Source organism: Poecilia formosa, unplaced genomic scaffold (assembly GCF_000485575.1).
Source record: "Poecilia formosa unplaced genomic scaffold, Poecilia_formosa-5.1.2 Scaffold265, whole genome shotgun sequence".
NCBI classification, from domain to species: domain Eukaryota; kingdom Metazoa; phylum Chordata; class Actinopteri; order Cyprinodontiformes; family Poeciliidae; genus Poecilia; species Poecilia formosa.
Genome location: NW_006800204.1, coordinates 20,520 through 35,059, shown reverse-complemented (window position 1 = coordinate 35,059; position 14,540 = coordinate 20,520). Strand labels below are relative to the sequence as shown.

General features: G+C 42.5%; 2 protein-coding genes across 4 annotated transcripts in view; both read left to right on the top strand.

Moving 5' to 3' along the window:
- ano7 (anoctamin 7) overlaps positions 1-1,928 on the top strand; it is a 15,263-nt gene extending 13,335 nt beyond the window's left edge. The window contains exons 19-24 of the mRNA XM_007570646.2: positions 87-267; positions 352-557; positions 630-775; positions 909-999; positions 1,143-1,262; positions 1,356-1,928. Of these exons, the coding sequence (XP_007570708.1) occupies positions 87-267; positions 352-557; positions 630-775; positions 909-999; positions 1,143-1,262; positions 1,356-1,493 (882 nt within the window). The 3' untranslated portion in view covers positions 1,494-1,928. The remainder of the gene's footprint in view (positions 1-86; positions 268-351; positions 558-629; positions 776-908; positions 1,000-1,142; positions 1,263-1,355) is intronic.
- An 865-nt stretch (positions 1,929-2,793) lies between these two features.
- eif4h (eukaryotic translation initiation factor 4h) lies at positions 2,794-12,631 on the top strand. Of its 3 annotated transcripts, XM_007570645.2 has the most exons (8): positions 2,794-2,900; positions 6,883-7,070; positions 8,128-8,192; positions 8,289-8,385; positions 9,765-9,848; positions 10,113-10,262; positions 10,705-10,820; positions 12,433-12,631. In XM_007570645.2, exons 1-8 carry the CDS (start codon positions 2,851-2,853, stop codon positions 12,436-12,438), a joined length of 756 nt encoding a protein of 251 aa, XP_007570707.1. In that variant the 5' UTR covers positions 2,794-2,850; the 3' UTR covers positions 12,439-12,631. The 3 variants fall into 3 exon arrangements, with proteins under 3 accessions (XP_007570707.1, XP_007570706.1, XP_016536497.1); XM_007570644.2 differs by lacking the exon at positions 12,433-12,631 and having other exon boundaries at positions 10,705-11,962; XM_016681011.1 differs by lacking the exons at positions 9,765-9,848; positions 12,433-12,631 and having other exon boundaries at positions 10,705-11,962.
- Positions 12,632-14,540: the final 1,909 nt, after the last annotated feature.

Sequence of the window (14,540 nt, the reverse complement as noted above, 5' to 3'; positions counted from 1 at the left end):
AGTTTGAACAGCATTGACTTGATAACTTTACAGAGACTTTATGTAAATCAAGTTTCTTAAGTCTGACAACAGCTTTCAGACTAGACTGCAAGACGCATGAAGCAGAAGGCTCTTGTTCTGGCAGGAAGGTTAAGGCGTGGTGGCAGAGAAACAAAATGCGAACTCCACAGATGGCAGGGACTCAGACGATGATGGACGTTTCTCCTTGGGAGGCAGATTACGAGCTGCTGGTCTGTGAGGGACTCTTCGGTGAATATCTGGAGATGGGTAACCAAAGCCTCTGTTTGCTCCAGAATCAAAGAGCCTCCATGACTGTGGGTTGTTTCTGAAATCTAGTGCTTCTCTTCTCAGTGCTTCAGTTTGGTTTCATCACCATCTTTGTGGCGGCGTGTCCTCTCGCTCCTCTCTTCGCTCTCATGAACAACTGGGTGGAAATCCGTTTGGACGCTCAGAAGTACGTGAAGGAATTTCGCCGCCCGGTGGTGGAGCGAGCTCAGGACATCGGCATCTGGTTTCACATCCTGCAGTTCATCTCACACATGGCCGTCATCAGCAACGTGAGTCTCCGGTCCTGATGAGGAGCAGCTTTCCTGAGAGATAGAAAATACTTTCCCAAAATCTGTTTCCAGGCTTTTCTCATTGCCTTCACCTCGTCCTTTGTGCCTCGGCTGTACTACCGTTACACCAGGGATAGCACCCTGAGCGGCTTCGTTAACTTCACCCTGGCAACAGCCCCACAGAGCTACATGCAGCAGCACCACAACGTCTCTTGCAGGTAATGGCATGAGGTTCATGTTGAGAGAAAAACAATGGTCCATGACATTTACCTCATCTATCCATCCAACACTGTTTTCCTCCCAATGGTTGCAGGTTTCAGTCTTGATGTCGGTTTTTATTGTCTTCTGCAGGTATCGAGGTATGAGGGACGAGAAAGGTGAATACCTGCCGGAGTTCTACAAACTCCTCGTTATACGACTTAGCTTTGTCATCATCTTTGAGGTCAGTGTTTCTCACAAGCTATGCATTTCATGGACCTTCACTGTGAAGCTTTGAAAAGAGAGAGACATCCGTGAGATGTGAGTGAAAGAAGATGTTGCATGTCTGGGTTTGATGTTGTGTGTTTCACCATCTTTGTACCTCAGCATGTGGTCTTTTTCATCCACCGACTAATCGACTTGATAGTTCCTGACATCCCTGAAGACGTGGAGCTTAAGATGAAGAGGGAGCACTACATGGCTAAACAGGCGCTGGCTGAGAATAAGGTCCAACATTTATCATTTGAGCTTTATTTCCTTTAAGTTAGACTGTGTGTTTGGCAGGAGTATGTTTGGACACTGTTTGTTGTGTGCCTCCAGGCTTTGGGGAAAACCTCTATTCCAAATGATAAGGACATCATGTCAGGTGACATGTATCGTCGTGGATCCAGAGCCGTAATTCTATTGAATGACCGCCGACCACCAAATCTGAAGAAGGTCCCAAAAAATTATACCTGAAGCCCGACTGCATCAGAACTGAAGGCTATGAGACCGGTTCCAGTGGAGGTTTTAAAATCTCCAGATTGGGGTTTTCTTCATGGATCTTCTGGATGTTTACTGGATTAAATAAAATAATCCAGCTTTCCAACTTGTCATAGAACAGCGTGCCGGTGGAGAAGTTGTATCTTCCTACCTTTACCTTCTGAAACCGGAATCAAAGACCTGTGAGATTTCTGAGTAACTCTCCTCAGAACTTTGAACTTCCTCAAACAGAGACTTGAAGTAGAATCACTGAAAATGAAAATGATCCAAGTCGCTGCTGTTAGAGAGAACTAATGCCTGTTCCTTTACTAGCTTTCGTTGAGTAATTAAGCAAATGTTTGTGATATTTTATAATATTTTGAAAATAATTTTGGAGATGCTTCTGTTATTGCATTAAACTACTGATATTGACATTGTGTTTCTCATATTTTCTCCTCATTTTGCAGTTATAGGGTCATTGACCTATAAATAAAAACTCTGGAGTCAATGAAAGTCTTTGGATAGTGATCCTGTAGTCCAGCTGATGCTCTGGAAGTCGGTATATTACTGGACAGGACTTTGCATATTAGTAATGGCGCCTGAAGACGATCCTCAGGCGCCATTACTAGGCATTGAGTAATGTCCACAAAGCAATACTTCAATGCAGTATAAGTAGGATTCTGTCACAAAAATTGATGTAGCGCCTTAAATTCTTATCTGATTTCTATAAAATGTGGCTTAAATTAAAGCTGAGAACATTTCCAATTTTTTGATAAAAAATAGATTTTCTACCTCTATATAAATCGATAAACAGTTTGGTTTATGTTAGTTCTGTCAAAATGCAAGAGAGGACTAAGCATATTTCTCTTTTGTATTGATCAACAAATTGTAGAAGTCATACTTGGGCTCCTATGCTTTATGAAATATTTCGACCAATTTATAATTGAATATTGTCACATTCTACAAATAAAGCTTGTTTTATTCAGGACATTTCAGTTCATGTGATTTACAATATGTCTGATAGGTTCATAACAACTTACACATAAAAGTAAAGATTTACTGAGCCCACCTGAAGGGTAAGGATCTACTACATCAGACAAGAACTGTGTGTTTGTACTTTAGTACTTCAGTAGTTTAGAAAGTATTGAATTCATTGTTTAATTTTATTATTTCATGTAATTTCATTTGTTTAATTCAATCCACATTAGTTCAGCGTCATTTACTGAATTGTAAGGACACGTACTATACTATTGTGGTTTGGTTTAATTTGTTGTTTCCGGTCAGGCGCTGAGCGGGCAGCTGAACCCGCTCGGCTGTGACGTGTAGGACCTTCCTCTCCGACATAGCAGCAGTAATGGCGGACTACGATGATCGGGCCTATGGCAGCTTCGGCGGCGGCAGAGGGTGAGTCCACGTTCCGAAACCCTAACGTACAGCCGGACCGGACCAGCTTTTTCTGAATCCCGGTTCCGGACCCCAACCACACACGCTGACTGGACCGGTTCTGATAACTATCGGCTCGGAGCTCTTTGAGCCTTTGCGCTCTGTGAGCAGGCCGCGCTGGGGTGTGGGGAGGCCGGTGAGGGCGGCCGGGAAACACCGGGGATCCTGGAGCTAACCGCTTCAAAGAATGCAGTGATGTGGCGCATCTGTCACCGACCAGAACAGCATGGTTCTGATCGGTGTTTGTAACAGTGATCGGGTTCCGGTGCCGGGCGGCACCAGAGGCGCGGCAGGTGGAGGCTGAGGTGGAGCCGGGTTGCTGCTGCAGGCTGCCCGCATGGCTGCATCATGTGTCCGCAGAGGCATCCACAGGTCCCACAGTGAGCCCGAGGATCGATCGCTGCGATCAGATACCGACACCGGGCGGTTCTCGTGGTCCTGGTCGGTGAGGCTGCTGGTTTCTGACTGTTTCAATGGTTTTATCTGGAAACCAGTTGGTTTTCTAAAGCATGTCTGCATCTTTCATTGGACGGCTCGATGCGTCTGTCGGTTCCCATTCACTCAGATTATTCATTCAAATTTCCGATTCAGTTACATTTTGAGTCCTGAAATAGATATTTTAATACAAAATAAACAAAAAATGTACGTTTTTAAATATAAATAGGTGAATTTCCCAACCCCCCAAATCCTTTGATTTATTTGTATTGTTTCCCATTAGTGGCACTTTTACATAAACAAAGTTTGGAAGTTTGTGCCCACGTTTTTTATTCCAGTTTGCTGGAATAAAAAATAGAAGTAGAGAAGTGCATCACTATTTAAATATGTGACATTTACAGGAAAATACCAGAAAATATTCTCATTCACCTACAAAACATGAACAATAAACGTATAAATCCTTAAATCTGCCAGTTATGGAAAACTCAGCAGGAAATGTAACCTGGCAACTGTCACTGGACAGTTGATCACATGATCAATACTAGATTTATCTGTGGTGATTGGTTAGAGGGATTTGTGGTGAAGATGTGATGCAAGAAGAGTTTTCAGGAGTGAAGTAACCTCAGGACATTGGATCATATTTTAAATCTTGCAGCTCTTTGGTTGGACGTGGATGCTGTGGGATCTCCAGCAGCAGTCAGTTTTGCTGTAAACCCGAATATGCCTCTGATTGAAGACTACTAATTTGGTTTTGCAGCTCGTCTTTAAATCTCTGCCTGGCCGTACGGTTAGGAACAGGTGGAGAGACGCTGGAGTAGGGGATACGATGAATGAAGGAGACAGTTTGAACTTCCTCCTTCTGTCTGCATCCATGAAGCCTCCTTTTCTTCTCTGGGATTTTGGGTCGTAGTTTGGGTATTGTTTCAGCTTTTGAGATGCCAGTCTGCTGCTCTGTTGTAAAAATACCTGGTTGCCATGGCTACACATCATAACAGCTGCCTTAAAGTTAAGAAGTTGGAGCAAAAGCATTTTGGAGGGAACCTTTGGGTCGGCCATGTTTGTCTTTAAACTGGTTTCATGCAGAAACCAGTGAAAACGCCTCCAGTGCTCTAAGCTCTACTGGTGACTAGAAGCTCAGAGTTTTGTGTCAGAACTTTATAATTATTATTATCTTTATAACCAAAGGACCAAACGTGTTCCACCTACAGTTTGTTTATAGTCCACAAATGAAATGGAACCAAAACTTTTGGTTTTCGTAAGAGAACCAGACGGCAGCTCAAGAACAGATGGTTCATTTTAATATTTGTTCCTGTTTTTTCTCAAACAATATTTATTAATCTGTGAATGACTGTTGTTTCAGTGCATTATAATTATTTATATAATAAAACCTGCTGGGGATCCATGATATCTTCATCGCTCCGATGTATGAAACTGGTTAGCAACCGAAGTTTGTCTCCATCTTGCTGCTGTTTGTGTTTCTGGATGGTGGTATTTGTTTGGTCATGTGACACTGATGCAGCAAAGGATTATGGGATGTTTAACAGAAGCAGAAAAGCAAAGTGAGAGGTTCTGGTTGGTTTTCATGGTGACAAAAGGTTTGGGAAATACATATAAGACATTTAATATTCATCAACTGTTTATTACCCCAAATTTTCATGAGTGAGTTCTTAAAATCTGTGATGTGTCTAGATTAGGGCTGTTGTAAACGAATATTTTAGTAATCGAGTAATCTATCGATTATTCTTACGATTAATCGAGTAATCGGATTAAAAAAAATTATAAAATGAAATATTGGTAAATCTGGCATAATACCGGTGTTACTATCAGATATCAATATGAGTCCAATTTTTCATATTTGAGCATCCCTAACAGTTGCTTTTTTGTAGTTTAGAAAACTAACCTGTAACAATAATAGCTCACTTTCTAAGTTAACCAGAAGAAAAGTTATAGAAAAATCTGAAATTATATTGAATTTAATAACAAAGAGGCAGGCTCACAAATATGCTTATAAAAAATGTCTACAATCCAGCTGTTAGTTTATGTATTCATCTTCAGTGAGTTTAATAGATTAATTAAACTCACCTTGCCACCTAACCTGTCACGCTTTGGGTTTGAAAATACGGGAAATGCCGCCTGGAGTGGGAGGAGAGGGCGAATGAACGAACGTAAGATGGGGTGGAGGGGAGGAAATGGACCAGCGGACTGACGAACCGTTAGACCGGGGGACGAACACGGGGGGAAGCAATACGGGATATTTACGACACCTTCACTGGTCACACTCAGAAACTCATCTACCAGCCATGTACGATGCGCTCCGCCACCCGTTTCTTCAGACCGGGATATGAAATTTATTGTGCGGTTCGTCGGTAAAGCTACATTTACACGGTAAGCATCAGCTACTCAGCCGCCCGCCCTGCTCAGGCTATCCGCTCACCTCAGCGCTCTTCCCGCCGTTCGCTTTCAACCAGCAGCCCCGGAGGAGAAATGCTGCCGTACTCCAGGCATTCCCCCAGTCATTTTAAGGATGCTTATTGGTTCCCCAAAAACGATAAAAAAGTCGGGCATTATCATCAATCAATAAAATCCCCACGGGCCAATCTTGAAGATTGGACTTTATGCCGCTGAGACTTAGCTTTTGTCAACAACTCAGAGGCGGAAGTGAGAGCTCCGCGCAACGCAAATGAAGTCCCGACCGGAACACGGTGCGCTAACTAATAAAACATAAATTAACGAAGCTTCGAGGCAGGTAAATTTTCCTCGAGGAATTTTAGTAATCGAGGTACTCGAATCATTCGAGGAATCGTTTCAGCCCTAGTCTAGATTTTACTTAATTTAAGTTTTTTTTTTCCAATTTTAGTGTCTTGGAAAAAAAAGATGCTCCATGTTTTATTTGGCAATGAAAAATAAATGGACAATTTCATTTACATAATTATACGTGCTAATATTAATATTATTTCACTGCTGAAGTGAAATAAATTTGAAAAGCACTTTACTAAAATACATTCATAATTTTTTAAAATATTTTTTATGCCTATCTTTTTATTCACTTTTATATTTTTGATTTTTAATTAGTTTTTATTCATTTTTATATATTTAATTTTCTTTTATTAAATGTGTTTTTATTCCTTTATTTTTATTCATTTTATGTATTTTTAAAATATATTTATTAACATTTTTTTTTACCATTTTTGTGAGCTTTGCAGCAGCTTGATGGAGAGTTTATTCCGTCTGCAGTGAAACGCCTGATGAAACATCAAAGTGATTATTATTCTGATGAGATAAAAATCTAAATGTTCTTCTCCTGAATCTTGAGTCAGTGAATTTTCCTCTTTAAGGTTTATTTCCAGGATTAAACCAGATTCAGACACTTTGGTCCTGAAATGGTTCGGTTTGCAGAGTCTCCGCTCTGCAGGTTTTCTGACCGAGCAGAAAACTGTCAGATTGTTCAGGAGCGTCAGAAAAATGTGCTCAGGATGTTGAGCCAGATTTTGTGTTGCGTCCCCCTCAGGCCGCGCGGCGGCGGCGGGCCCGGAGGCCCCCGGAAGCAGAAGGAGCTGCCCACAGAGCCCCCGTTCACAGCGTACGTGGGAAACCTGCCTTTCAACACGGTGCAGGGCGACATCGACGCCATCTTCAAAGAGCTCAACATCCGCAGCGTGCGATTGGTCAGAGACAAAGAGACAGACAAGTTCAAAGGTGAGCGGATGTTATTGTTTTGATCTGGTCGGAGCGATCTGGGAACGTTTAGGGAACATGGAGGTTTGACTCTTCACTTCAACGGTTTAGCGATTAGCAATGAAGGAAAGTTTATTTTTACAGCACCAAAACTCAAACATCCGTCAAGTTCATCAGGTTTTTGGTCGGAACATGAATCTCAGGTTTTCATGGATCAGAGGAGAATAAAACTGAACATCCAGTTCATTATGGACCAGCAGAATTTTAACTTTGAATTAATTACTTAATAATTAATTATTAAGTATTTAAATTATTATTATTATTATTATTTAAATTATTATCATGATTTAAAAATGACAATAATCATTTTTAAATAAATAGCATGACAGTGTATTTAAGCAAGTAGAATGTTTTTTAATAAATAAAATAAAAACATATTCAAGTAAATATTTTCAAACATAAAAAAGTTATATTTTTAAAAAGAAATACTTTTTTAATTATGAAAACTAATAAATAGTTTCCTATCAATAAAATAAATGCGAAAAACAATAAATTCTAAAATATTAATAATCTGCTATATTCAGCGTTTTGCCCCGTGGATCATCAGCCTGGCGGGCCACCAGGCTTTACTTCTGTCCCCACTACGCTAAGCATTGTTTATTTATTCTAGCTTTTTACTGCCTGAGATTTTAAGACTTTATAGTTGATATTAAGGTATTAATCTTTCAATAACACAAAATTATCAAGTGACATTTTAAAATTTAAACATTTTTTAACTAAAAAAACTGGCAGTCATCTACACTGAGCTTAGCAGGTTTTGTGGGGGAAACGGTACGTTAAAATATATTCCAATAAAATACTTTCCTCAATAAATATAAATACATTTCTGAACACATTCATTACATTAACAGTTTATTCTTGGAAACTATAATTAATCATCTTAAACTGGAATGTGCTGAGCAACTGTACTCTTGATTTTTAAACAATTCATCATTGTTATTATTATTATTGTTATTGTTATGCCTAACAGCTCTGAACTCGGTGAGACTCCTGACTGAGTTTGTTTTTGTCTCTTCAGGTTTTTGTTATGTTGAGTTTGATGATTTGGAATCCTTAAAAGAAGCTTTGACGTATGACGGCGCGGTAAGTATCTCCTCAAAACTGTTTTTTACTGTAATTATTCAGTAAAAAACAGGCCGACTCCAGACTGAGGCTAACCTGACCCTTTGACCTCTGCAGTTGCTAGGCGACAGGTCACTGAGGGTGGACATCGCAGAAGGACGAAGGCAAGAACGAGGAGGGAGTGGCTTCGGCTTCAGGAAAGACGACGGTAGAGGTATGAGCACCAAAACACCAGCAGATGGCGCCAGGTGTTTGGAGAACCAACAGCAGGAGAAAAAATCTGTTTAAGGTTTAAAGATCCCGGACGAGCCCCCAGTCAGATCACAAACAGACGTGGGTTATGTAGAACAGGCGCAGAGGGAAAACATCCAGATGACCGATCAGATGAGATGTTAGCCGGTGGTTCAGCTAGTGAAAGGCCTGCCAGGTGGGTTTACCTGGTTAACATGTTTCTGCTGATTCCAGCTGTGCAGGACGTGTCATACACACGGCGTCTACGCCGGGCCCGGTTCTGGTTCTGTTTTCTGCGTCGTCCTGGTGTTTTAATGAGGCTGCAGCTTTGATTCATGATCCGGGACTTTATTCTCCTTCCTCTTGTCCTGAAATGTTTGCTGAAGGTTGAAGAAAGAGAAGAACAATAAATCATGCAAATGGAAGCTATTGAGTTTGTTTTAATTTATCACGTGATCAGTTGATCAATTGATTTACTGATTATTGCGATGAGCCTGATTCCAGCTAACCATGCTGTTTATTAAGCTACAGATTTAATATTAATCTATTATTTGGCTCTATAAACAGGGAGTTGGTAAATAATGAAAAGCAGCTGATTGTAGTAACACGGTTCGTCCTATAAGTGGCGCACCATGACAGGAATGTTTCAGACAGCTGAATTACTGTTTCAGCCAGCTGGCCGGCAGCGTGCAGCAGTAAACCTTAGACCAGGGGTCACCAACTCCAGTCCTCCAGTCCTACCATCCTTCAAATTTTAGATGCGTCTCTGCTCAAACACACCTGGATCAAATAAACTGCTCGTTTCCAGCCTATTGCAGAGAGGAATGAATGTTGGTGAGGGAATTCAGACATTTTGGAGCAGAGGTGAATCTAAAAGTTGCAGGATGGTAGCCCTTGAGGACTGGAGTTGGTGACCCCTGCCTTAGACCCACAGGAAGAATTGGATCAGAACCGGATCAGGACTGAACTGTGGGAAACAGAAAGCAGAATATCAGACAATAATTAATAATTATAATTACTAACAATAAATAAAGTTATGAGAGTTTTATTTATTTAGATAAAATGTTTTTAGGTTTTTTTGGTTCTGAAGCTCCTCTTCCTCCATCCTCTCATCCCTCCATCCTCCCTCTCTCGCCTCCTTTCCTCTGACCAATAACAGCTTCTGTTTCTGAGCTTCACTGCTACTGCTTCTAACGCCTCCTCTGATTGGCCGATGGGCCACTAACAAGCTCCGCCTCCTCACTAGCTGCTTCTAGAAGGAGGTGCCGACTCCTCCCCTCCCTTCTTTCTGCTCCTCTCTCCCCCTAACCTCCTCTCCTCCTCTTCTCTCCTGTCGGTGTTAAACTCCCGTGTCATCTGCAGGACGAGGAGGTTCTCGAGGAGGCTCCCGAGGAGGAGGCGGAGGACGGGACTCGCGAGATGACTTCTACGACCAGCAAGGAGGAGGTGGGGTCAGATGATGCTGGCCAATCAGACGACTGCTAGCTGGGCCGCTGCCAATCAGACGGCAGCGGGGTAGTTTGAGTGGCGACTTTTTAACTGAAATCAGATCCAAGCAGCGTCAGAGCTGCTCTACTTGTCCAGCAGGTGGCAGTGAAGCTCGCGGAAGCCCCTCCCCTCGTATTGCTTCCCATCATCCCTTTCTGTCATCTCATGTTCACGGCGCCCCTGGTGGCGGTAAGCCGACTGACCGTCCACTCGTCTCTGCAGGTTTCAGAGACGAGGACTACATGGGGGGGCGGAGTCGAGGCGGCAGCAGTCGTCCCGGCGACCGGCCGCGGGGAGGCGGAGGAGGGATGGGTCGCTTCAGAGACGGGCCGCCGCGGGGCGGAACGACAGACTTCAGGGAACCGTCTGAAGGTGGCGCCATCTGCTGCTCACTGGGCTCTTTACAGATCAGAACAGAAAATTATTTGCTCACATTTAAACTTTTCTGAACAGATGATAGAATTTGAAAATCCTTCAATAACAGGAAAGTTTTCACACCCTGAATTATCTCCTTGGAAAAGGAGGGAATCACCATAGCAACCAGCTATTCAGTATCTTCTTTCAAACATCAGTCAGATCCATATGAGTCTAAAGTAGGAACAAAAACTCAAATAATTTCTGAACTTTGACCCCAGATCACATCACATCCCCTACTCTAACATCTAGTTAATCGCAGCTTTTGCATCAAGCTGAATTCAGCCTGAGTTTGAACGCTGACATTAACCTGTGTGTGTGTGTGTGTGTGTGTGTGTGTGTGTGTGTGTGCGCGTGCGTGCGTGCGTGCGTGCGTGCGCGTGCGTGTGCGCATGCACAGAGGAGCGTGCACAACGGCCCCGCCTCCAGCTGAAACCCCGGACCGTCTCCGAACCGCTCAACCAGGTCGCCAACCCGAACTCCGCCATCTTCGGCGGAGCCAAGCCGCGAGAAGAGGTGATCTCAAAGGAGAAACCATAAGAGACTGACGGGTTGGGAGGGGGGAGAGGGAGGGTTAGGGGAAGAGGGGGGTGCAGGGGGCGGAGTCAAAGGATGACTGAACTCTGGGTTACAAACACAGAATGATTGAAGCGGCACAGTTAGCATTCCTTCAGACAGACGGCTGGACGGACGGCGAGGAGAACCTCCTCCTCTTCCTCCTCTTCCTCTTCCTGTTGGAGCAGAATATTTATTCTTAGTGGGAATAAATGGGAAACACTGACACTCTGTTCAGTAACACACACACAGCGAGCAGCTCGCCAATGCATGTCCAATCTGGGTTTCACCTCTGCTTACTGTGATGTCACACCTGCATCCTCCCGTAGCCCCGCCCCCAGCAGGTCAAACCTGCACCACGCCCCGCCCCTTAGACCTCATTGGTCAAGGCATAGACAATTATCTCTTTGCCTCGCCCCTTTTTATGTTTCCATGGTGACTGATCTTCAATTTTTATTTATCTGCTTTTATTCCTGAAGGGGCGGGGCTTACGCTACAGGCCCCGCCCCTTCAGGTTGATCCCTGGTTTCACCTGCTCAGGTGGAGAGAAACGTTGCCTTCACTGTCCGCAGGATTTCCTGAAACGCCGACTCACAGGTTACATGGTGACCGCTGAGGGGTGTGGCTTGCTAAGCGGCCCGCTCTCATTGGTTGTGTCAGGCGGTGATGTCATCCACTCAGAGGAAGAGCTCTTCTCTGATTGGTCCGTTGATCCACACTGAAAACAGGAACCTTCCGGATTTTCTGTCTTCGTTAAAATATAACTGGGAAGTTTATTCCCTCCAATCAGCCAGGAACGGTTTTCCAATCAGTTTCATTTTAGACAGATTTCCTGGAAACTTTCCAGTTTATTTTCTCCCCACAGGGTGGCGCTCATGAAGGTTAGGTTTTTACAAACAGCTTTAATTAGTGGTTCTGGTTCTGAGTCGGTTCTGGTTTGTTTTTTGAAGTCCTGAGCTGCTGAAGCACCAACTCTGGACCAGAAGAACCGGCTCCTTCATTTCTATGCTGACTTCTTTGACAGCATTTTAAATAGAGAAACAAGGAGTACTTTTCTGACAAAACACTCAGAAATTTTAAAAATAATTTCAGAAATCTTCTGGAAAAAAACAAGAAAATTTCTGATCTCCAAAAGTCAAAAATTTGCTAGAAAAACTAAGGAATTAATTTCTGAACTGCAAGCGTTCAAAAATTTTTAAAAACAGAAAATAAATCAAAAAGTATGAGAATAATCTCCAAATTTTTTAGAAAAAAACTTGAAATTTTCTGAGTTTCAAAAGTTAAAACAAAAGACTTTGTGACTTCTTTTCTAGGAAATTTTTGAGATTATTCTCAAAGTTTGAGTTTTTTGGTGGGAATGTACTCCTGTTTTCTGACTATAAGGTGCCGTTGTAAGTGTCTGAGTAGCAGAGCAGATTTGTGAAGTTCTGGTGTTTAGCTGAACGGATCGTGAATGAAGGAGGAAAGAAAGAGATTCTGAAATGTTCTGTTTAAATTCTCATCTGCTTTTTTCCCCTTCTTTCTTGCTGCGTCTCCTCTCCCCGACTCTGCTTCCACCTGTCTTTGAATGCAGCACTGACTCGTTTAAAGCCGCCGCCACAGACTCCCCCGACCAGACGGTGGCGCTAACACGCCTTGTTGCCAACCCAGAAGAAGAAATTAGAAGTTTTGTTTGTTTCAGTGTGGATCAGACGCAGACTTCCACCGAGATAAATGTTGTAAAGTCCAAACTCTTCCTGTCCAATAAAGCTGGATCTTTGGTTTGTAGCTCCAACTGTAGCGTGTGCTTCTTTTGGTTTGTTGGACCGGGTCGCCGGGCCACCGGGTCTGGGTGTCGTTGTGGATCTGGACCGGGTCTGGGTTCGCTTCCCGTCTGACAGAACGGTTTTTCTTTAGCGGGACGGTGAAAGGACGACGTTTTACTTAATCTGCAACCTTTTTGTTCGTTTCTTGACCCAATCTGTTTATTGCAATAAAACTGTGTCATCATCATCCAACACCGACCCGGGTGAGTTTGATTTCATGAGGAGGGCGGGTTGCTGCCGGATCCGTTTGGACGGACAGCAGAACCGGCCGGAGTTTCCTACCAACGACCTGGGCAGTAACGGCTTCTATTTACTCTAGTTACTTTTGAAAAGAGTACTTTTACTTTTACCCGAGTAATTTTATTATGAAGTATTTCTAGAGTAAAATTTCTGGATTTTCTCCTCACTGAATGAAAAACTAACAGGTTTTAATAAAACTCACCAGGCAGACAAACCTGCAGTTTGTTAAAGTTTATAAAGTTTTTTTATTGAAAGAAACTGATTTGGAAAAACTTTTTAAATATTTTTGCTACACGAATTATTGTAATTTTCATCCTTAAAGTAACAAAATGTCAATGTAACTTTATATTTTGGTCCGTCTGATTATCTAATTTTTAAATATTGATTGGCAATTTGATCCCAATCTGTAGAGAAAAGCAGCAGTTAGAAAGTTTTATTGACCAGAAGTTCTTTGGCGCTTGGATGATCGGCGCCGGGGAACCTCGGGGTGCCTTCCGGGTCCGGACACTGGAAGATGCCCGGCAGGATGAGGGCGAAGCGCGGCTGAACCAGGAGGTTGTTTGGCCTTTTTAAGCAGCCCTGCGTGCTGATTGGCTGGAGCGGAGCGACAATCTGGTGCTGATTGGCGGAGGCGTGTTGATTAATGATGCCGGTAGGCTGGAGAGAGTCTCAGCTTGAATTTACGCCTGTAGGCTTCATCAGTTGGTACATAAGTAGATTTTTCATAACGAGTAAAAAGTCAAATACTTCTTACTCGTTATTTCTTGTTACTTTTTTTTTTACTTGAGTAAAAACATTTGAAGTATTTCTACTCTACCAGTTTTTTTGTTCTCTGCTGCCTCTGCTCCTAAAACCTGGACCACTGTAACCTTGTGAAGGTCTTCAAGGTCAAACCAGCATCAAAGTCGACCCCATTTCTATTTTTTATTAATATAACTGAAACATTTGAATAGGCGGTGGGCTCACTTTCACTGACAGCTGAGCTACTTTTTGATCATTTCAAAAACATTTAGCAAAGTTAGCTTCCCCTAAATAAATGTTCAGATCTAATTTTATTTGTTGAGTAAAAATTTAGTTGAATAAAGTTTGATATCTGTGCTGGAAGTTTTATCGACTGTAGTCAAGCATTCACATATATGCTTTTATTTTGAAGTAGTTTAAGCAGCAGTTCAATTTCCTCTCATTTTTTTCAAAACTTAATTGAAAAAAATATAATCAGTTCAAAGGTTATTTGTTTAGCCAAACTCAATAAGTATACAACTGAAACCATGAAATCTGTTTCAAAGAATCACTTCCTGAAGCGCAAACATTCAGAAACAGCTGCAGTAACAGATTAGGCCCTGCTGAGGGCGATGCAACGTGGTGAGTATCAACATTGTTGAATGTAGCGCTTTAGCAACACTGATGTTTATGATCAGTGTTTTAAGGTTAGCGTAGCTAGCCTTTTAGTTAGCGGTTCTCACCGCTGATTATAATAAAATGAAAACCTTGGTTGCTGCTTCCTGTTAGCTGAAATCCTCCACTTCCTGTAAATTCTCGGTCGTTCCTGGAAGTCTCTCCAAAGTGTCTCAAGACCAAGATGGCTTCTCCAGGACCTTCAGTCTTTACTGGGCAAAAGTTTTAGAACAGTTCAGAT

Excerpts from the sequence above, each read along its gene's own strand:
- eif4h (XM_007570644.2), top strand. The coding sequence starts at position 2,851 with ATGGCGGACTACGATGATCGGGCCTATGGCAGCTTCGGCGGCGGCAGA. Across the intron at positions 2,901-6,882 it reads AGCTTCGGCGGCGGCAGAGG|GCCGCGCGGCGGCGGCGGGC; the intron begins GTGAGTCCACGT and ends CGTCCCCCTCAG. Across the intron at positions 10,263-10,704 it reads CTTCAGGGAACCGTCTGAAG|AGGAGCGTGCACAACGGCCC; the intron begins GTGGCGCCATCT and ends GCGCATGCACAG.